Here is a 22,988-nt window from a genome sequence, read left to right on the forward strand (position 1 = left end):
CCTTTGATGGGATGTCAAGCCATCAGTCCTGGGTATGTCCACAGTCTTCAAACCTCTGCATAATTACATATCCTACAGCTCAAGCAATTACGTTTGCAGTGTTACCAATGGTTACACTCCCATTATGTTTAATAGAACCAGTGAATATTTTCACCACCTTTCACAACACGTCAACATGCTGTACATGTGTTGCCCGTGGCAACAGCCTACGTGAGCCAGCGCAGTCGTGATGTGTCCCGCAGAATCAAACCCGTCGCGCCCTGGTAGAGCTGAATCAACGCGCTAGCCGTCTGGTCGAGCCAAACAAGCTACATGTACCGGTGCAGCGGACTTGACTTACTTGACTTATGCTGAGTCCCGGTGTGCCTGGCCTCAAGTCTAAACGGCAGTCCAACAGTCTCTATCTTCCATCGCTTGGCTCAAGTAGTCCACCTCCAGGTCGGTGTTTCTGCTGAGGCAGTCTATGCAGGTTGCAGCCGGTCTGCCGGGCTTTCTCCTCCCGTGCTTGGTGGTCCAGAGTACAAGCTTGGCCATCATCTCCTCTCTACCCCTCAATCTTTTTGTCCTGATTTTGTCTGAGAGTCTCGGTAGGTCAGCATATGGTACAACAGAGCCGGCTCCGTTCACAATCTACAGCAGAGTCATCCACAGCTTGGGAACCTCCCTACCCCATGTCTCAGACTGTAGCAGACCAGAATTAGCTTCACCATGTTCAATAACAGCTCCGACCCGTGGATGCCGACAGAGACATCTGCTGTCGAGTTTAGAAACTTAGTGTCCTGCTACAAGTGGCATTTACAGAACAACGTGTCCCTTGAACAAGTCCACGAAGCCTGCTCCATGTACGAGGACCTTGTGAGGTTGGGAACAGAGACTGATGTTGTCTTCTGGCTGATGGGACTTCTCATCCTCATAGGTAATTTTGCCGTGCTCCTTGGAATCATTGGAACAAGAGAACTCCAAAGACCCGTCTACATCTACCTGGCAAATCTGGCCATCACAGATGTGTTCGCAGGCATCGGACTTCTGTACCGCACAGTCGGCCATATCGGACACGATGTAATGTATGATTTTAGGTTGACTTATGTCAATTTAATCATATTTAGTCAGATGACATCAGCATCAGCTGTAGCCCTACTGTCTTTTAACGCCTACGTTGCCGTAATGCATCCTATATTCTTCCACATCCACGCTGACAGTGCCAAACTCCGCGCAGGTGTAGCTTTAACTGTTTCATGGATTGTTTGCACCTTGCTTGCCTTCTCGCCAAGTATGGGCTGGAATTGTGTCCAAATGAAGACCCTCGCAACCGGGTTCTGCATTTCATGGTACCCCCTGGCATTTGTCGTCGCTTGTGCATCCATACTGCTCCTGTTGTGCATAGTCATGCTGTTCACAAACATCAGCGTGTATGTAGCAATCAGAAAACGAGAAAAGAGAAGGCTTGAACAGGCAGCTGCAGGGGGACCCCAGGCACCAGGACCTGGGCAAAACGCGGCACAAGAGCAGGCTCAAAGAAAATATGAGGAAAGGGTGTACAAGGCTAGGACTGTGATGATCCATGTAGTGGTGGCATTCGTCTGCTGGCTGTTGCCCCTCCTGTCCTTTGCAGTCTGCAGGGTTCTCCCGGATATATGCCCCAGGAACGGAGTGTTTGCAGGGATATGTCTGAACTCACTCATTAACCCCGTAGCAACACTCATCCGCACGCCGGACCTGAGAAGTGCAATCTGGCAAAAACTGACGGGCGTCCATCAGACACTTGTCAGGGTGATACGGGAGAACCGCGCGGACCCACAGGAAGACCAGGCTGGGACAGGAGACGTCCAAACTCTACAGGTAGGCCCTGCACACGGACAGGGACAAGACACACCGCGTCTGGCTCCAGATGAACAGTCTGCGGTAGGAAACCGTCAGGAAGGTCTTCCATATAAAGAGGGACAAAACACACCGCGTCTGGCTCCAGATGAACAGTCTGCGGTGGGAATCCGCCAGGAAGGTCCTGCTTATGGAGAGGGACAGAACACACCGCGTCTGGCTCCAGATCAACAGTCTGCGGTGGGAATCCGCCAGGAAGGTCCTGCTTATGGAGAGGGACAGAACACACCGCGTCTGGCTCCAGATCAACAGTCTGCCATAGGAAACCGTCAGGAAGGTCCTGCATATGGAGAGGGACAGAACACACCACGTCTGGCTCCAGATGAACAGTCTGTCGTGAAAAACCGTCACTATCAAATCCATACCTACCGCAGGACGCCAGAACCCTATAAACCTTCCAGAGACACAGCGAGAGTCCTGCCAACAATTGTGGAAATAGACTGAACTGTATGAAACCTGATTCAGAACCTTTTCACAAACACAAACTTTGTGTGAAAGCAAAATATTAGATGTACACCTTCAGAGTAACAATGGCAAGTACCTTTTGAATATCATGATTTTACCATAATTATTCTAACAATGAAGCTTGGCTTGTCATGTACATCCACTGTGCTGTGCTGGAAGAAAAAATAGATACCGAGAAGTGTAAATATTAGTCTTAGAACCCATGCCAAGCGCAATACATTATGAGTACACTCTAAATCAAGTTGTATATACAAGCGCTGCATCTGAAGAAATTGATGTAACATGTATTTGTGAAACATTAAAGTTGATGGGATATGAGATTTGACAAAGAGTCCCCAGACTGATTTATTTTAAAAGATATCTTAAGATGATTTATCTGATTAGTCAAATTTGATCTCCAGAAAAGTCATATCAGAGGCACCCCAGTCTATGTCTTGTTACAATTTTGTGAGATTCACAGTCACTTGCCTTCAGTGGAGTGTTTCCAGGATTTCAAAATGGTTTTTCTGCTGAATATTTTCAAAAAATCAACCAACCAACCAACCAACCAACCAACCAACCAACCAACCAACCAACCAATCGATCAATTATTCAATCAATCAATCAACCAATCGATCAATTATTCAATCAATCAATCAATCAATCAATTATCTTTTACAGAATACATGTAATCTGTTATTTACTGACTACATTTCAGGGACAGACACTGGTATATTGTACAGTTATCCATACAATATCGGAAAGCCATTTAAGCTGTGAGGGAGATATCACATTGTAAGCTCTAAATAGAAACGAATGAAGAGATGCTTGCAATTCAATAGATGCTTGTATCCGAGGCAAATATGCAAGGAATACTTTAGCGTAATTGGTGAGTCGGGTGACTTACCTGTAATTGAACGTTGCCTTGAAGTCTATAATTATACGCGTGGCCGGCAATCTTTGGGGCATCCTGTAGATGTTTGGGGTTGAGACAATTTATACCCATGTACATGGGGAAGAAAATATACAGAAAGAATATGCTTTACTGTCACTCAACAACATTTTCAAACAGTACAATAATTATCTATTTTCTTGCAATAAGTTTAAACCATTTGAAACATAACCTCAGCGATATACCTTCAGGTAATCCACAGACTAGCATCAACTCATTGTCTAACTCTGGCTTTAACTCTGCCCGCTTTTAAGAGACTTATGCAGAGAAAAATTCAAATGAACGGACACATATTATACACCAATTGCTATATACGAAGTTTCCTATATACACCAACTGTCATAGTTTGCTATATACATGTGTACACCAATTATTATGTTTACTGAAGGAAAACATATTGTTTTTGCTACGTTTCCTCTTCTTCTTCTGTTTCAAATACTAACCTCTGACCTGGCCAATGACCTGATTTGTTGACATCTGTCACCATGGTAACTGGTGTTGGGTTACATAATGTTGCAATTTTATAGTAGGAGGCATTTAGACTCCTATCTGACCATATATATTAATGTATTTGGGTACGAACTAACAGAGCAGACCATGTGCGAAGGTAAACATTGCTTTGCAAATGTTACCTTTCTAGTTATAGTTTGCTGTTTTTAAACCACGTATTGGATATGCAGCCATGAAATGCAGTGTTTTTTCACTGTTGACGAAAATGCAGATCAGCTAGAGCTTGCTACCTGCTTGAGGTCTGTCTACGTTTTTCCTGAGAAAGCTGAGAATCTTGGCCCAGGAGTCCTCTTGAGCAGCAGCGTGTCCCTTTGGTTCCCCACCTGCGTACACGTAAACACCTGCAGAACAAGGCGCTTGGTGAAATAAAGACTAAGCTTTCACTTCCAACACTCAGATCGCAGAAATGGGAGTTACCCCAAATTTTCGGTTGACTCCACCAACCTTGTTCACGGAATGGACCCGTCTACTCTTGGAACGTGACGTCAGAGACACGTGACCGTAGTAGCGGGTCATAGGTGCCAGATAACTTGTGTCGGCCCCCGTCTCTGTTCAGGGTAGGTCTGTGAGCTCGGTGGAGTCAACCAAAAATTTGGGGTAAGTTCACCACTTTTACAATTCAACATACTGCACTTTGCCCTTCTGAGTATGATGCAATGAAGATCATTTGTGCGTTCCTTTAAATGTTTGATGTATTTTTGTCTTTTTAAACATTTGCACTGTATCTTATGCACTATTCCCTATGTATATATGTAACGATGTGCCTGTATTCCATGTATTTGAGCCTTGGAAGACTAGCCCTGCAGGGCTAAAAGGTTTCGAAATAAATGAAATAAATGAAATCATTGTCACTGGAAACAGCCATCAATACTGGCTACTATATAAAAAAACATGATTTTCCACTATGTTCAATGATCTGTGTCAGTGTTTGCTTTAACATGATGCCACATGTGTCCACATGATGCCACATGTGTCCATAATATCGCCACCTTAAGAAATAGTGTGCTTAAAGATATTTTTATTGCAACATACCCTAGTTATGTACATTTGAGGTGTGCAGGAGTGCATACCAAAAGTATGTTGCAGTAAAAATATCTTTAAGCACACTGTTTCTCAAGGTGGCCATATTATGGACCCTGGTGATATTATGGACAAAGACGTTATACTAGTAATTGACTACTTCCCAACATTGTGACTGCCAAAAGAATGTGTGAACGTGAGAGTTGCTTACGGAAAGGCGGGTGGAAGTAGAAGCCACAGTGAGGCGTGTAGGGCGGCTCGATCAGATGACCTGTCCCAGGGTACCTCAGCAGTGTGTAGTTAGTCTTCCCATGAGCCTTCATTCTAGCAATGGCCTGTAGTGGAAAGCAGAAGCATGGGCCAAGCTAATATCCAAAAGCTACCAATTTGAACCTTAGGCCACACCAATTTAATTTCTTGGTTAACGGATTCGCCGCTTCATTTTTTTCTGATTTGCAAATAAAAATAAAAATTCAGAATCAACTGCAAAATGCTCATATTTTGCCCTGAACAGTTGAAAACAGTCCTTTTCTTACTACTTGTTACAGTCATTCCATCTTTCAATGCAGTAGTATCATTAAAAGTGCAAAATTCACTGTTTAAATTTTGAACCAGCCTGGTGTGTTGACTTCATGGCTCCTATCGTACCATTTTGGGCCATAATAGGATGCCTAGGCCTGTTTTTATTTATATTTTTTTTCGCCCACCCGCTCCATTATTTTTGTAGAAAAATCCGTTAACCAAGAAATTAAATTGGTGTGGCCTTAGGGAAATATTTGTTAATATTTGTTATTTGGAAATATTTGTTATTTGGTATTCTAAAAACACTTGTGGGACATTTTGACACTCCCATTTCATCATTAAACTTAACACGTCTCAGACTGCAGCCATAATGGAACGCTAAGCATTACAAAGCATGTTCAGACACGTATCATTTAGCCCCGCCCTAAGAAGTACGAGTGTTCAACCCCAGACACGTGATTACGAAAAATCATGTTTTGGAATGGACCACGTTTTAGAATGTAGGTGCAGTTCACTTTATTTTATTCCAATTCATGATTTGACATGGTTTGAAATGCAACAACAACTTACCTTGTTGGCATGGTAGACACAGGGAATATTGATGTCATCCTCTCCTGCTACAAACATGATGGGACAATCAGATTTCTCCACCTGAAAGTGGGAAACACAAAATGTCTATGTACACTGGCTCTGAGCTATAGCCCACATGTTGTTAGGGAACAGGTAAGCATAGCCTGTGAAACTCAAGCTCTTTGTCCGGCTCCCTAGATAGTCCGCCATCCAAGATTTTGGGTGGCGGTCTAACTAGGGAGCTGGTGAAAAGCGACTCTCAGTCAGGCTAAGCCAAGCAGTGCTACATAATGACAGGAACAGAAATTCTGACCTGAATGCATGCGTTAATCCCTGGCTCTGTCGTGATATCCTCCAGCTGGTTTTCAACATTTGCAAAACCGTCTTCGGTGAACACGATCTGGTCTGCCATCCACCTACATGTGTGTGTAAACAATAAAAAAATTAGGGACATCCTCTCAGATGGCAAAGTGTTCATGTGGTTAGGGTTGTTGACTCAGGATCCAAAGGTTTTGGGTTTGAATCCCTGGCAGACCCCGGTGTTGTGTCCTAGGGAAAGGCACTTAACACTATTTCCTCAGGTGGAAATGAGTACCTAGCTTTGGTTAGGGACGTACTCTCGGATGGGATGTAATTTAAAAGCTGGGGTCCCATGTTTGAGGGGACACACCTCAAGCATGTTAAAGAACCCACCACACTTATAGAAAAGAGAAGGGGTCCTTCCCAGTGTGAGTGGTTCAAACCTTACCATCTGGTCTCTGTGTTGACATGTTGAAAAGATGGAAGATGATAGTCACCTGTTATGTCAATCCTCGAAAGGAAAACACTATTCTTTCTTAAGCAAATAAACAACCAAATAAGTGTTCACTTTCTATTGTGTTGAACAACAAATGGTTTGCATGCAATGAAAGGATTTCATATGCAAGGTCTTTTAAAACTGCAAAGAAATTAGACTAAAACAAACTGTTTGAACCCTACCTTGCGCATGGTAACACCATGTCCTTGTACGGTAGAGGTGCATAGCTTATAGCACTGTAGGAACTGATAGCTACTGCAGCAGATACCTGAAGGCGATCAAGAACATACAAAACATCCGTAAAGAATTTCATCTGGTTGGTGAATGATTGAATAGTGAAGTTCTCTATTCAAAACCACTTTTTTAACAAGAATGTACATTTACCCCACCCCCCCTTGCGCAGTACACCCTGGAACGACATAATTTTCGGCAAGTCAAAGGAGGTCGTTTAAGGAAAGAAGAAGAAGAACCGATTTTTCAATGACCGTCTGTCGTCTTCAGGGCTTACAAGTTATATGACTGATCTACTGTGCACTAGAGTTAGGTGTTACTGGTTCACTAGCCTCTACCAGGCTTTGGGAGGCGGCTAAGGAGAGTATAGAAATTGGCCAAATAGAATGGCCGCCTCCTGAAGCCTGGTAGAGGCTACTGGTTCACTAAATCTGGGGATGGCAGAGTTATCGTTACACAGACTACTCCAACAGTGACTTCTGACAAACTTTAAACCAGTGCTGACAGCACACGTGCAGAAAAAAAATTATCATATTATGTTGTAAAAAATCATGTGTCTACAGCACTTGGGTCAGATAGCTGATGAAGACCAAGATATCTGATCAAAAATTCCACTGTCAGTCAAATTTCTGCGACTCATGTGCCTCTGTAAACGTTACCTGTTTCATGTATGTGGCCATGGCCTGAACTATCTCCCCTGCTTTAGATGTACCGACTGCTCCAATACCGTGAGACTGCACCTTGGGGTGACTCAGGAGCCAGTCTGCTGCTTCCTTAAAGACACAAGTTAGTCATCTTAAGATTCCTTATGAAATACGTCATTTTTCTGCATAGCTGCATGGCATTGCACTGATTCACGTAATTGAAAATCACCTGCACTGGTGAAACTTGACAAAGGGCAATACTACAAAGCAATGTTGATTACTGAGCTGGGCAACCCTAGGTATAAATGACAAAAAATAGATATATAAAGTTTGAGGTCTTTGCTGTGACTTGCGGTGAACACATTAGACTCTGTCTTCTGCAGCATTTATATTAACTTTGGTTATTTCAACTCAAAACAGGTCCTTTCCCCAGTCATAATCGTAAACAATCAGTCCCTGCAAAGTATTTTGTAAATACATATACAAGATCAACCCACAGGACAGAGACAAGTGCTGCCATCAAGCCCCAGTTGTACGGTGCAAGCACGTCTAACCCTCGGAAGACGGGGAACAACAGACGATAAACTGGACAGACAGAGAGAGAGAGAGATACATAAACTGGTACCTCGAAATAGTCCAGATCGATGTCAGACATGTCATTAGGAAGGTCCTCGTAGCCGAAAAAGGCGAGACCGAGTGTGGCGAACCCACGGGAGGCCAGTAGAGCGGAGCGGTAGTCTGCAAAACCCCCGGTGGACCCGAACATGTCAATCACTCCGGGGAAAGGACCTTCACCTGGAATAAAAAACAGACAAGAAATCAGAGATTTCAGACTTTTAGGAAGTGTTGGAGGGTCCCTCATGCAATCCTTGGCTCCCAGCCAGATCATCGGACCTATAAAAATCAGAGGCGAGCAGTAAAAACAGAAAGAAACTCCTGGTCCGGGGTTCGAACCCACGACCAAATCCGAGCACCAGCTTACAATCCAACGCTCCTACCGAATCGGCTAAAAGGTCATCGGCCTGGTCAGTTGGTAGCGCCTATAAACCCCCCACTGTTACAGAAACCCTCTGGAACGGTAGTCTGCAAAACCCCCGGTGGACCCGAACATGTCTATCATTCCGGGGAAAGGACCTTCACCTGGAATAAAAAAACAGACAAGAACTCAGAGATTTCAGACTTTTAGGAAGCTTTATTGGAGGGTCCCTCATGCAATCCTTGGCTCCCAGCCAGATCATCGGACCTGTAAAAATCAGTGGCGAACAGTAGAAACAGAAAGACACTCCTGGTGCCGGGCCGGGGTTCGAACCCACGACCAAATCCGAAACCAACCAAATCCAAAATTTGAAACCAGCCGAGCATGTTGACTTGTCTCTAAGCTTACATTACTAGTAAGTTACAGCATGGGTCGCTGTCAACTGACTGGGTATAAATCTGAGAATCTCTAGGCACTGACACTACACACTAGGTATCTCACTACAGTTCCACTTGGGTATCACACTACAGTTTGACAGTACAGTCAATCAATACACCGTTAACATACCTGTCTCCAAGTCATATTACAACAACAGCTTCTTTCCCCGGACTGCAAAATTATGGAACTCTCTTCAAAACAGCTGCTTTCCGTCCGATTACTATCCACAAAGCTTCAAAGGTCCACCGCCATCTCCTGACATAACTACATTATACTCACTTAAGTACCTCTAGCTCTATGCCTAGAAGTGGCCAAAAATAATTGGCCTTGCATTGAGTGACACCGAGGAAAAAAAAAAAAGTACAGGCTCTCACCTGGCGGGAGAAACAAGGCCCCTCGCAGACGACCTTCCCTCAGGGGTATCCTCTCCACGCCCTTCCCGAGGTACCATCTCTCCAGGCGGGTCGAGGTGAGTGCCGCGGTGTTCGGCTCCGCGATGGCGTCCAAGTGTCCGTCGTGCAGGCTGAGGTCGAGCAGGAACGGCGTGGAGACGTCCTTCTTCCTGAGCCGCAGCCCGGGTTTCTGCCCAGGGGAAGGCTGCAGGCTCCAGAACAGACCCATCTGGTCTATGCCTGAGTTTAAAAAAAAATCATTAGCATGGTCACATACAGCAGTGCCCATCTCCATTTTGGGGCCACACAGTTGTACAATCACTACAGCAGGGGATAGTCCACTGGTAGTGGTGTGTGTTCAACTTCCATGAGAAGACTCCACTGGACAGGCTACTTTGAGGTACAGTGTTAAGACTGCTGCCCACCTGTTTCAGGGACCTCCACAGCTGTATATTTGAAGCTCAAATACTTAGTAGTGAGTGCGAGCTAGTGACATCATAAAAGAAAAGCTACAAACTATCCGCTACATATCCAGAAGCAGCAGGAAGAATAGAACAAGTTTAACAATAACTGACAGTCATCTTTCATTGCAAAGGACTACCATGCTATGCAGAGAACTTTTCTACCACCAACTGTTGAACTTTGGAACAATATTCCGTAGGAAATTGCTACGATCAGGGACAGAGATTCAAATATTTAATTAATTCTTTCCTCAGCGCAAAACTCAACGCGCAAATAGCGTTTGGTGTAGGCAGTCCAGTTGCTAACTAATGCTGAGTGAGAGTTGACATAGATTAAAAAAAAAAGCTGTAATAAAATTTTCACTGCAGTACATACCTGTGAAAGTCCCTCCCAGTGCAGGCTGTTTCCCCAGGACCACCCTCCCGGCACTGTCGGCCCTGTAATGTAAGTGTGGTACATTTGCCACTTGACTGACATGAGGTTATTATGTTTACCAAATGGGGCAAAAACATATTGTTTTTGCTCCATTTCTTCTTCCTCTCCTTCTTCTTCTGTTCCAAACACTAACCTCTGATCTGGCCAATGGCCTCTTTTATTGACGACTGTCACCATAGTAACAGGTGTTGGGTTACATACAATGTTGCAATTTTATAGTAGGCATTTAGGCTCCAGTCACCATATACATGTACATGTATGTGAATGTGTTTGAGTAAGAATTAGCAGAGCAGACGGTCCGAAGGTAAGCATGATGCATTTGCTTTGCAAATGTTACTTCTCTAGTTACTTTATCCTTACAGCAGTGTAAGCATCGGATAGTCAACTGATACCATTAATAGTTACTACATGTACTTTTGGCTGTGTACCTATTCTTTTGGGGGGTGCAACTATCTTTTGTTTGGTGCAAGTTAATTTTTTTTTAATCTGCACCAGTGCAAGTTGACCCCAAAACTATTTTGACCCCTTACAAGACCAGAAAGTGCTTTATCTACACTCTGTACTTATTCTTGGCTTATGTGCTTAAAGCGTCTCAGTTCTGATGCGAGTCTCTGTTTTTCTTCCTGCTGAAGCAAGCCCAGATTCCTAACTTACTGTCTCCAGAATGTTCTGTTTGTTGCTAGTGTCTCCCATGTGTTAGTATCTATGTCCATGGCTTTCATGTCCCATTTAATAACGGTTAAGCACAGGTGAGGACGACCACGTGCCCTTGTCCCGTTTGCAAGTTCACTGTACAGTGGAGGTAGACATCAGAAATACCTGCACAGCCCCAATTTCACCTGCACTAACCTGCATATATCCAGTACATGGACCAGTGCAGGTTAGGTGCAGGTAGACATCAGAAATACCTGTACAGCCCCAATTTCACCTGCACTAACCTGCATATACCCAGTACATGGACCAGGGCAGGTTGGGTGCAGGTAGACATCAGAAATACCTGCACAGCTCCAATTTCACCTGCACTAACCTGCATATACCCAGTACATGGACCAGTGCAGGTTGTGTGCAGGTAGACATCAGAAATACCTGCACAGCTCCAATTTTACCTGCACTAAGGTACATATACCCAGTACATGGACCAGTGCAGGTTAGGTGCAGGTGGACATCAGAAATACCTGCACAGCTCCAATTTTACCTGCACTAACCTGCATATACCCAGTTCTTGGATCAGTGCAGGTTGGGTGCAGGTGGACACCAGAAATACCTGTAATGTGCGTAAGACTGGAAGCGTGCTGCTCCCTCCACCAGCTGTGCCTGTAAAGTTACCGGCTGATGGGGAGACAGACTCTCCACGGTGATGTCCACTCTCTCGTCCACCAGGGCTCGGGCCGGGTTCACCAACAGTCGCGCTGCCCGGACGCTCATCTTTCTTTTAAAACAGAATAAAAGTGATTAAACTAAAGAAAGATAACATTGGCAAAGCAAATACCAGTACATGTATATAACGTTAATGGTTTAATGATGCATCTTAACATGGTCTACCCAAACAAACTACTGATTTCTGTGATTTCAGCCGATTTTATGTATTTGACCAGGGATGATTATGATTAAATTAGCCATTTTTACGATACGTTGTTACCAGTTGTGAAGTGCTCACATACACTAGTGTGTTTACATACACTATACTGTTCCCAATCTGCAAAATATAAAACTTCACGGAGAATTGTCGACTGTGACTACTTGTTTCAGTTATTGTAGTAAACTGTGACATTACGCAGATCCTACGGTGGAAACGGTTACAGGATTTGCTTGGAGAGTAACACAAATTCAGCACCTAATCAAGAGTCAAAAACTGTAGGAATACCTGTGTGTGTTGAGCCAAATATCCTTGATCTGCCCCATACGTGAGTGGAGAGATCAGGTCCTTATGTAGGGTTAGGGTTAAGGTTGGGGCTATGGTTATTCATTTATTTATTTATTTTATTTTATTCACATTTATTTTTCGAGGATTGGGCAAAAAGTTATTAAACTTATGTCAACCCCCTCCTCACACATAAAAGGAAACTATAAAACAAAGTAATAATAATAATAAGAAGAAGAAATGACAAAGGTACATAATGAGCTGGTGTACAAAATATCAAAATCATAATCAACTAAATCAAACAAAACGTCCTGTCTGCAAAATAAAGTTGGTTAGAAGAGTTGGGATCATTGTTCAGTGCTAGGGGTAGACTTACGATTGGAGTTAGGTTAGGTCTCCCACATCACGACTAAACCCCCTCGTCCTTCCACCCCTTGTCTCGGGTAAAATTTACTATACGTCCGACTCGGGGTGTTCTTCATAAAACACTACGTATAAAGTAGCTTTAGTATCATTATGGACTAGCCGCCTGTTAGAATTATATTTTAGTGCAGTTCATGTACCTTAACCCCTGCTGTTTCCTCTTTGTCATACATTGTACCAGTTACAGTTGTTGACCAAATAAAATTATTATAAAGTTGATATGATTTGATTTGTATGGCTAACGTTAACGTTATAATAATTTTATATGGTTCCACACCGGCAAATATATCTTCTGTACACAATGAAAGGCTTTTACCTGTATTGTATTCTGGCAATATGCAGCATGGTGCGTCGGTACAATATTATATACAAAGTTCTTCGCTGTAAGAAGAGAGATTACATGCTGCAAAGTGAATTCTACCGGCAGTATTCTGTTTGTTGGTAACGTTACGTATTTTGCCCTCCCACGGAAAGTTCAGGTTGACTTCTGACCTCTGACCTTGCACGGCCTGATGACACAAGTAGTGCATTAGTACATCGGTTTGTCGCTTACAGTAGACTATACTGTGTAGCGTTACAACCCACATGTTCCATGTTAAAAAGAACACAAAATTTTCATTCTCTATTTTTTGTCAGATTCGACCCGATGTCATAGTGTCGTCTTAATGTTGAGCATAAAATGCCCCTAAACCTCAAAAGTCAAAACACACAGAGACAAGCTGTCGACAGCATACCTTTCTTCGCTATGCAACCTGGGAGATTTTACCCCTGTCGCAATGCACCCTGGAAACGGGAAAATGGCGAATGCAGTAAATGGCGAATGCAGTACGTGTTCATTCACCAGTTTCCCATCCCCAGAATGCAACGCGAAAACAGAGGGTCTAACCTCATTTGCATAGGACAGCGGTACAGTACAGTACCCCAATACCCCATTGTCGCTGTTGTCCAAGCAGAGGTTTGGGTTTGGGTTATTTTTGGCGAGTTTTTTGGCTTTTCATCGGGGTTTCTCTTTTGCACTAGAATTTTTTTTTCTCACCCAACCCCACCAAATTTGTGTTACTCTCCAAGCAGAGATCCAATGGGTTTGGTGAGAAAAAAATTCCAGTGCAAAAGAGAAACCCCGATAAAAAAGCCTAAAACATGCCAAAAATAACCCCAAACCCAAACCTCTGCTTGGAGAGTAGCTGTCGCCCTCAAGAATCCAACATGCACCGAGGAATCGCGCCTCCTAACGAAGTACGCTGGAATACCATGCACATCTCATTAAGTTTGCCACAAATACAAATACTTGTACATTATTGATGAAGAATCGCGTGAATTATTCTTTTATCATTTCTTTAATAGCGGTTTACAAACGGCAAACTGAACGATTCTCAATGTAAGAAACAACATACGCCAAAAAGCAGTTACTCAAGCAACTGGATATGATTTTGGAAACGGTCAGACGTTTCAGCTATAGTATACACTAGCTTTCGTCAGTGACTGAGAGACCAAAGGAGAAATGCAGGTTTATAAGCACAAACTATTGATTGATATGCAAATAAAGTGAAGACAATTATTTGGCAGTCGAAAAGGGAACAAAAGTCAGACAAGTCAAGACAAGATAATGCAAATTAGTCAGAAAGCTCCTGTTATACAGAACAGGTAACAACAATTACGTTACACTTAGCCTGACTAAATCTGCGCTCCTAGCGGCCAGACGGTATTACATCATGCGGCTGGTGTAATACCGGCCGCTAGGAGTGCAGGTTTAGTCAGGCTACGTTACACTATACTAGCCGCAAACTATTTGAAGCGAATATGCCTCCGGATCCACTACAAGAAATATGCCTGCGCTAACCCGCAGCGCATTCATATATTTTAGTCTACCATCGCTGTTTACCATGTGTATTTATAATTATGTATAACCATACGGCCCTGGATTGCCCGCATAGGCCGGGAATGACAGTCCGGTAGAGCAACGAGCAGCCTAAACTGGATGGATACCTACCTGGCTGAAAGAATCTACTATCTACTATCTACATGACCTGTACTTAGTTCGAATGAGCAAAAATGTACAACAGGTCATTCATTTCATTTCATCTCTTTATTTCCTCCATCTTTGGAGAGCCTCAATACAATCGGTACAATACAAAATAAAATCTCATTTGTTGACATTTACAAGAGGTTAAATAAAATACTTTAGCAACGTTACACTGTCCCACTGACAGATCCAAGTGTGCACTGCTAAATACTGTAGTCTTATTTCTACATATTGCACTTGGTCTTAAAAGGACTACACCTCGAGACATTACAAGTCAGAAAAATCGGATTAAATCGTTACTACAAGCAATATTACTCTCACATTAAATCTCCAAATGAATGTACAAGGTACGTCTAGGACCAGATCTTTTTTTTTTCAGTTCTTCCCTCAGACGGTTCACCACTTCGAGCATACACATGTAGATTACAAGTCAGTATTCATTCATTCATTCATTCATTCATTCATTCATTTATTCATCCATCCATCCATCCATCCATCCACTCATTCATTTATTCATTCATTCATTCTTTCATTCATTCATTCATTCACTCATCCATTCATTCATTCATTCATTCATTAATCCATCCATCCACCCACTCATTCATTCATTCATTCATTCATTCATTCATTCATTCATTCATTCATTCATTCATTCATTCATTCATTCATTCATTCATTCATTCATTCATTCATTCATTCATTCATTCATTCATTCATTCATTCATTCATTCATCAGTGCCGTACTCTACCTATACGTGTACTGGTGTTTCCCCTTACCCACCACACGGCTCTCAGTTGAAATAGCCTGAGTGTCAGCCTTCTTTATAGCTTTCGTCCACTCCCCAAGATCCGCAACCGGAAGCTAAAATTTAAAAAGGCTGACACTCGGGCTACAGTCGGCCTCAATTCAGCAAATACCCTGACTGAAGACGTCTTATGGAGAGAATGTGTGATTGATATCCGATCCCTATCGCTCAACACGCTCCTCCTCCTCATATGCGTGTGCGAGTCTTTTGTTCAATACATAATACTGCCGCGTGAGGGCTTCTGGCTCCTGGGTTCGTCACACAGACAATCCTGGGAAGGAGATCATGCTGGGCGAGGCAGACTATCCGGGGAACGAGTTAATTATTCCGTGGATAATGCCCAAACTCCCTCCGTGGCTAAGTTCCTTCCGTGACAAACTCCCTTCTGGGCAAATTTAGAGACGTAATGGTAAACCCTCATGGCGTCGCCAAAGAAAGATACTTTGTATAGGTCCGTTCCAAATAGTGTATTACCATTGTGACAACATATTATAGCCCAAAATAGGAACTTCGCGTCTTGTTTTAGAACCGCTACGGTAGAAATACAAGTAATGCAGCCGTGTAACGTTAACTTACGTACTAGCGAGCGCGCACGAAAATACCACCCGAGTAGAGTAGGTTATCATAACCATCTAGAAAGACACAAAGAAAACAAACAACGACAGATTTGCATTAAACTTTAAAGAAAGTTTACTTTCCATAGCCTGGGCTAAGCCACGATCTATAACCTATAGCTTCTCCACGGGCGCTGGGGACGAGTGCGATCGCTCAATATAGCTGTGGTGTCCCAGTTTGAAAGGCTACATCTGCCCTGAGAGAAGGAGTGAGATGGGTTTAATAGCCACGGTAGATGGTAGATGTTACAGACTCTACAGAGAGTTACCGAAAGGTCAGACATTCACAAAGAACAGCGCTCGAGCGGCCCCCGTTGTGTCGGCCTGTGTAATTAGCATGTAAACACAGGCTCTTTGTCCGGCGCTCAAGGAGCTACCAAGTACTAATTAGGGAGCCGGCGAAAAGCAAGGTTCAGTCAGCCTGGGTGCCACCCGATCTGTAACGGCAATCTCGATTTTTTTCGGGCACAAGAGGTTCGATAAAATCTGTCATTACGTCACGAACTTTTCAGCGAACTAACCCCCCCCCCCCCCTCCCAACATACTTTTTGGGGCAGGGGTACAGTTTGCCGCTCAGACTTGATAAAATTTCTTATTTTTATTTGTATATTTGGCCGATTTCTACCGTTTATCCCATGACCTGGGAAGCCTAACAGAGCCTAACAATGTGCTGAAGTACCGGAGTTCGTAAGGTGTAACCTGCTTGAGATATGGCTCTCCTCAAACACAGGTCCTCCGACTTTATAATGTACTAGCCTCCTGTGCAGGCTCCGGGCGGGTGGGGGTTTTGATACTGCGTTTTGTAGAGTTTTTAACGTGTTATTTTAATTGCCGGCCATCCTACAACCAGCCGCGACTTTACGTCCTATCCGAGAGGACGTCCCTAACCGAAGCTAGGACACCTGAGTCGGGTTTATAGAAAACAGGTGTAATCTACCTTAGTGGCGTCCGATGGCGTAGTGGTAGAGCGTTCGACTATGAAGCGGGGAGACCCGGGTTCGATTCCGAGTCGTACCTGACACATGTCCGAACATGCCCCCGACGTTGTGTCCTTGGGAAAGGCACTTTACACAACTTTCTTCACTCCACCCAGGTGGGAATGGGTACCTAACTTCGGTTGGGGAAAGTCTTATGGCGGAGAATGGAAGCCGCACAGACCCTTGCGACAGCAAATATATGTGTCGTGTGTTATTTGATTGTTGTGATTTGTATTGATTATTATGTGATACCCTGCATCAATTCAGTCGTATAAAGGCTGTGACCGCACGGGTACTGTTTGGACAATAAAAAACCCATTTATTTACTTTCCCAAGGCATAACACGGGCCATCTTACTATAATACATGTACCTACAAAAAGGGACAAGCAAAGAGGTTAACCCCCGGTTATAACCTAGCCTCCTCAGTACGAGTAACTTCGGGGCAATCCACGTACACATTAACGCAAATATCGCCGCAAACAGGAAGACATTATAGATTCATATGGAGAACTATCTCGCAACAGTACCTCTTGGGATACAGATATAGATCCCAAGGCTAAATCCCTACGTATTGCGCTGCGGGATAGCTCTGCATGAGAGAACGTATCTCCCGCAACTGACAGATTCTAAATTAATCTTTTGTAACGTCTGCTCAATTGTTTTTCGCTGGCTTTGTAAAAAATATCGACATCGAAGGTCTAAGCGTACCCCCGTATTTGGTAGGATACATTTGAGGCAATTGATTCAACAAATGTTTCTTCGGTTCAGAGCTTATATAAGCGATCACAAAATTAAGAATTAGTTGTCATAAATTAAACATTGAAAAAGGTCGATACAAGAAAATACCAAATGACCAAAGGTTCTGTCCATTTTGTCCAAACATGATTGAAAATGAGCACAATTTTATAATAGATTGTACACTATACAATGATAAGCGCCTATTGCTGTTCACCTTTCTTTCCGCTTGTTCAATTGATTTCAATACGTTAGATCCTATAGATAAATGCAACTACATTCTCGGGGGAGATAACCAATACAGTGTTCAAATAGGAAAATACATTAAAGAATGTTTCGATCTTAGAGAACACATGTTAGAGAATAGTTAACCTTTATTGTTACATCATACATATACTCTGTACGTAAGATGACGTTATCCACACATGTATTTAGCTTTGTTAGATCTTTAGTTAAGTTGTAGAAGACCATACAAAAGTCTCTATACTTTTTTGTTGTGTCAATAAAGAATCTATAAGTATTCGAACCGGAATGACCCTGTAAGCTTTTAAGGTTCAACTACCTGAAAGATGTCTGACATTCGCATATCGCTTGCGCGCGCCTCTCATACTGGCTGCGTGTGTCTCAAATGAAAGTGTCGGGACTTACATGTTGCAAGACCTTTTATACCACAAATATCTTTTAATCAATTTTGAGCTTTGCCTAGACTGGGTGGGGAAGAACCCAACTATTTTACATAATAATGTAAAAATAATACGATAATATTAATGTAATAATGTAAAAATAAACAAAAGTCTACACCATGCATCCTAGCTTGTATATATTTAAAGCTGTTCCTAACCAAACACACTGCAATGCAATCATGAATGAATTAGCATCCCACTGCTACCAGTGAGAACCCCCGTTGAAACGAAGCTATTGTGTTGGGTGTTTGCGTGTGCCTGCGTGCGTGTGTTGGTACAGTTGAGTGACAGTAGGTAGCTAAAAACAGATTACTGCAAGGGAGGTAAAATGTACATATTCATATACAGTGGAAGCCGCTTATTTGAAAAGCCAATTTGTCAGCGCATTTTTTTTTCAATTACTTTCCGATTAAGAGACTCTGAGGCTCAAACTCTCGGACTTTATTGAAACTATGGGGGTGGGGGGTGGACAGGACATCGAACACAAAATAACGACACAAAGAATACAAACACGAGTCATATTTACGCATAATTTGAAAACTGAACTTTATTAAGATTGGTAAATTTGCTTGTAATTTTTTTTCGTTTTTTTTTTCCAAGACTGGAACTGGAAGAACACTGCGATACGTTAGCCATCATGTGCTCTCGGCAGGCTCTACTCGAACGAATAAACACTGCTACGTTTGCCACGTACAAAACAAGCTACGAATACATGCAAAATCATCAGCCTGTACATACTTTTACATCACGAAAGTAGCAAAAAATAAAGTTTGATCAACGGAAAATTTCAATCAAGTAGAGTACTGACATAAAATTATGCACATGATCGTCATGAAAGCCGTCGATAACACAAAGGATCGCTTTGTTGTTGCCTTCATGAATTTCACTAAATTTCACAACTCCTGCACGAAAAGTATCGCAACTGATTAATGCAACAATAAACTGTTCATTTCAATGTTAATGACTTTTTAGCTTACTATGTCCGTAGATTACATGGAAATTTAACAATTTAACATTGTAACTGGAAGTTACAGAGAGAGAGAGTCGGACAAGGACGTTCTGAACATATTGGTATGAGAACATGAGAGAATTAGGCAGACGAGTTTTCGATTATGAAAAAAATGTAAAATTTGCCAAGCAAATGCATAATATTTACCTTCACTTGGTCTAACCTAACTGCTTATTACACCAGGTCAGTGACTATTTGTTTGTAAAAAAAAAAGAGAAAAAACTTTGCGATGGTAAACATGATTACAAACACTCGCAGAGGTTGTACATGTATGTCTCCGTTTCGTGATGAAGTGAAGTCTTTTTATTTCACGGAATAAACTGATGACCTCTTTACATCAACTGTGTGCCTGTGCGGTCTCTTGACATGTTTGCTACAAAATATGTAGCTTTTGCACCCTTATCTCACAATAGTTCATCACAGACAAGTGTTTAAAGTCTCAGTACAGACGGTCACCAAAATGTTGGCTGGATAAACCTCATGGTTGTGTATAAAGACTCTCTTTTGATGTTACATCAAGTATGTTGAGTTTAATTAACGTCTCTATTAGAGTAAACATGTATTCCCTTCACGAAAGTAGTAACCAATATGGTGTACAAACTTTTCAGCGAACTAAACCCCCCTCCCCCTTCCAACATACTTTTTGGGGGACAGGGGCACAGTTTGCTAGCCTGGGTACCATCCTGGTTAGTTTACGTCCGCTCCCACAGTCGCTACCACCAACTGTAAGCGACTATTGGAGCGGACGTAAACTAACCAGGATGGTACCCAGGCTAACAGTCTGCCGCTCAGAGTTGTTAAAATTTCTTATTTGTATTTGTATATTTGGCCAATTTAATTTCTACCGTTTATCCAACGACTTGGGTAGCCTAACAGAGCCTAACAATGTGCTGAAGTACCGGAGTCCGTGATGCCTGCAGGGCCATTGCACAGCGGTTTCTTAATTACCTCGTCAGGACTTCATCGAATATGTCGGTACTGTGATCTAGGAAGAATCGAAGATGAGAAACATTTTGTAACAGAATGTAAACTATACCACAAAGAGAGAGTAGAACTTTTTATTCTGATACAATCTATGTTCCCCTTCTTTATACATCTAAGCTGTACGGATAAATTTATATTTCTAATGAGCTTAGACAAACCTTCTGTATTGAAACATACCTGTTCTTACCTTTTTACCATTACTAAGAAACGAGAAGAAACCGAATTTACTTGATTGTAGATACTAGACGATGTATATATGTAACGTTATCTATATTCCATCCTTTCACTGTGACCTGTACTTAACCCAGTGGGTATGTGTGTACAATAAATGTCTACATTCATTCATTCATTAATGTTAGAAGTATCCTCCCTGTACGCGATATTTCCTCATCTCCTTCAGCGCCTACGTTAATAAGGCCACACCGATTTAATTTTATGGATCACATCCGCACGCATTGATTTTCGCCTGATCTCAAAAAGATCACGTCTTCCGAGGCGTCCGGCAGTCCATGGTGATTAGCAACAACGGAGCCTGTGGTAACTCAGGAGGACGGCACCCAGGCTACCGAAGGTCCACGATATACGTACAGTGTCGATTCATTAATTCCGCAAAAATCCAGCATGTGCGTCGTATACGTCGCTATGTAATGCGTCAAATTCACAACACCGGCTTTGTATTCCTGTGGTTTAGTAGCTTTTTTATTTTTGGCCGGATTTTTCATTTTTTTCCCCCGCGCGCGCTAGTTTGGGGGTCTTCAGAGGATGTCATCCATAAAATTAAGACGGTGTGGCCTTACGGCGGATATGGAAGAAGACACCTCCGGGTGGGCGGGGTTTTTCTTCCAGCCTCCGGCAGCCAATCATGCCAAATACGACAAACATCTCATTATCATCACGGGGTAACTTCTCCGAACCACTTGTTCATACGGGCGCCTCGGCTCTGCGCGGCGGTCGTCTGCTTCCTCTCTCCGGTTTTGAACAAGGTAGGATTTTTGTTCTTACGTATTATTTATTCTCTTTATTTCTTTATGTCAGGAGTTGGTGTAGGTTGAGGCGTTCCAATTTTGCAGCCGAAAAAATCAATTATTTTTCATTGAAATTTCCCCCTTTTTTATATTTCGCAGCGTCCGTAGAAAAAGACACGCGCCTCGGGTTTGGGCGGTGACGCCCGGCCGTTTCGTCTCTTCGATTTTGAAGAAGGTAAGATTTCTGTTATCTATCATCTATTTCTGTCATTTCAATGTCATCATGAGTTCATGTATATCAGTTCAACCCTTCGTACAACCGAAGAAAGCGATTTTTAATTGAAATTCTTTTTTTTATTTCATAGCATGCTTTGTTTTTTTTTGTCGTGTTGGAGGTTTCACTTTTATGTCAATTTCGGGTTTTCGCCCTCCATATTTCTTCTTGTTAATTTGCTTCAAGAAATTGTCCTGTTTTATCATTTTCATCAATTTGAACATGTAAAATGTCCAGTAGACGCCTTTATTCTTAAATGTGCCTCGATCGTACGCGTTTGTGTTGTATAATGTATACTGTGTATCGTTAAATCGACAGTATAATAGCCCTTCAGCTAGTGGAGTGTATGCCTTCTTCATACAGCCGAACAAATCAAATTTGTGATTGAACCTTCCTTTCTTATTTCACAGCGTCCGAAGACAGAGCTCTACCGTCTTGTCCAGACCAGCGCTCATCCGTACTGACAGTCCAGCTGTCGTCTCTCACTCGGCTGCTCTCCTCGGTAAGAAGTCTTTTTTTATATATTTATGCTGAATTGCTTTCTGCCCTTAGATGCTAAATATATACAGCATGTGCTTGTAGGGGCCAACTTCAATGTTGTGAGATGATAGCATATTATGGAGAGCTAGCAGATTTTTAGGTGGCTGCAAAGACAGTATCAAATTGGCCAGGCAGTATTTTTTAACGGTGTCGCTCAATGCAAGGCCAATTACTTTTCGCCACTTCTAGGCATAGAGCTAGAGGTACTTAAGTGAGTATAATGTAGTTATGTCAGGAGATGGCGGTGGACCTTTGTTTTGAAGCTTTGTGGGTTGTAATCGGACGGAAAGCAGCTGTTTGGAAGAGAGTTCCATAATTTTGCAGTCCGGGGAAAGAAGCTGTTGTTGTAAAATGACTTGGAGACAGGTATGTTGACGGTGTATTGATGAGAACTGGAAGAGAACCTAGTGGCACGCTGAAAGGTTCTGAGCGGCGGAACATCCATTCGCCACCGAATGGGCTCGCGAAAAAAAGATCCCGGTACATAGCGCTCATACGTACTGTCGTCTACTTGTTGTCTCTCCCTCGGCTTGTCTGATCGGTAAGAAATCTTCAGCCTTTTCTGCTGAATTACGTCCTGTTTGATATCTGATACAAAATAGATCATGTCCTTCTAGGCGTCAACCTAAAACTTCAATGTCGTGAGATGATCGCGTAGTATGATAAGCACTTTCATGTATACTTCAAAATCTATATCTGTGAACGGTAGGTACATGTATTAACATAGAGCTAGTGGTCGAAATTCCCTGGGCGCCATTTGTTTACTGGGAAAAGTGAGGATGGCAGGATTTCGCTTGACGCGCTATCAAGGAAAGACAGACCA

At 42.7% G+C, this 22,988-nt stretch overlaps 1 protein-coding gene and 1 pseudogene across 1 annotated transcript; one reads left to right on the forward strand and one right to left on the reverse strand.

Moving 5' to 3' along the window:
- Positions 1 to 653: 653 nt before the first annotated feature.
- LOC109487583 lies at positions 654 to 2,140 on the forward strand (annotated as a pseudogene).
- A 905-nt stretch (positions 2,141 to 3,045) lies between these two features.
- Positions 3,046 to 13,025, reverse strand: LOC109488077 (acyl-coenzyme A amino acid N-acyltransferase 1-like). The gene is made up of 12 exons (XM_019792233.1): positions 12,871 to 13,025; positions 11,535 to 11,699; positions 10,211 to 10,272; positions 9,356 to 9,613; positions 8,193 to 8,362; positions 7,583 to 7,696; positions 6,875 to 6,960; positions 6,210 to 6,312; positions 5,897 to 5,977; positions 5,016 to 5,139; positions 4,015 to 4,125; positions 3,046 to 3,292 (listed from the first exon to the last, which is right to left on the reverse strand). Exons 1-12 carry the CDS (start codon positions 12,897 to 12,899, stop codon positions 3,261 to 3,263), a joined length of 1,335 nt encoding a protein of 444 aa, XP_019647792.1. The 5' UTR covers positions 12,900 to 13,025; the 3' UTR covers positions 3,046 to 3,260.
- Between the last annotated feature and the right edge of the window lie 9,963 nt (positions 13,026 to 22,988).

The sequence above is a fragment of the Branchiostoma belcheri genome, unplaced genomic scaffold (genome assembly GCF_001625305.1).
Source record: "Branchiostoma belcheri isolate BF01 breed outbred unplaced genomic scaffold, Haploidv18h27 scaffold111, whole genome shotgun sequence".
Taxonomy (NCBI): Eukaryota; Metazoa; Chordata; class Leptocardii; order Amphioxiformes; family Branchiostomatidae; genus Branchiostoma; species Branchiostoma belcheri.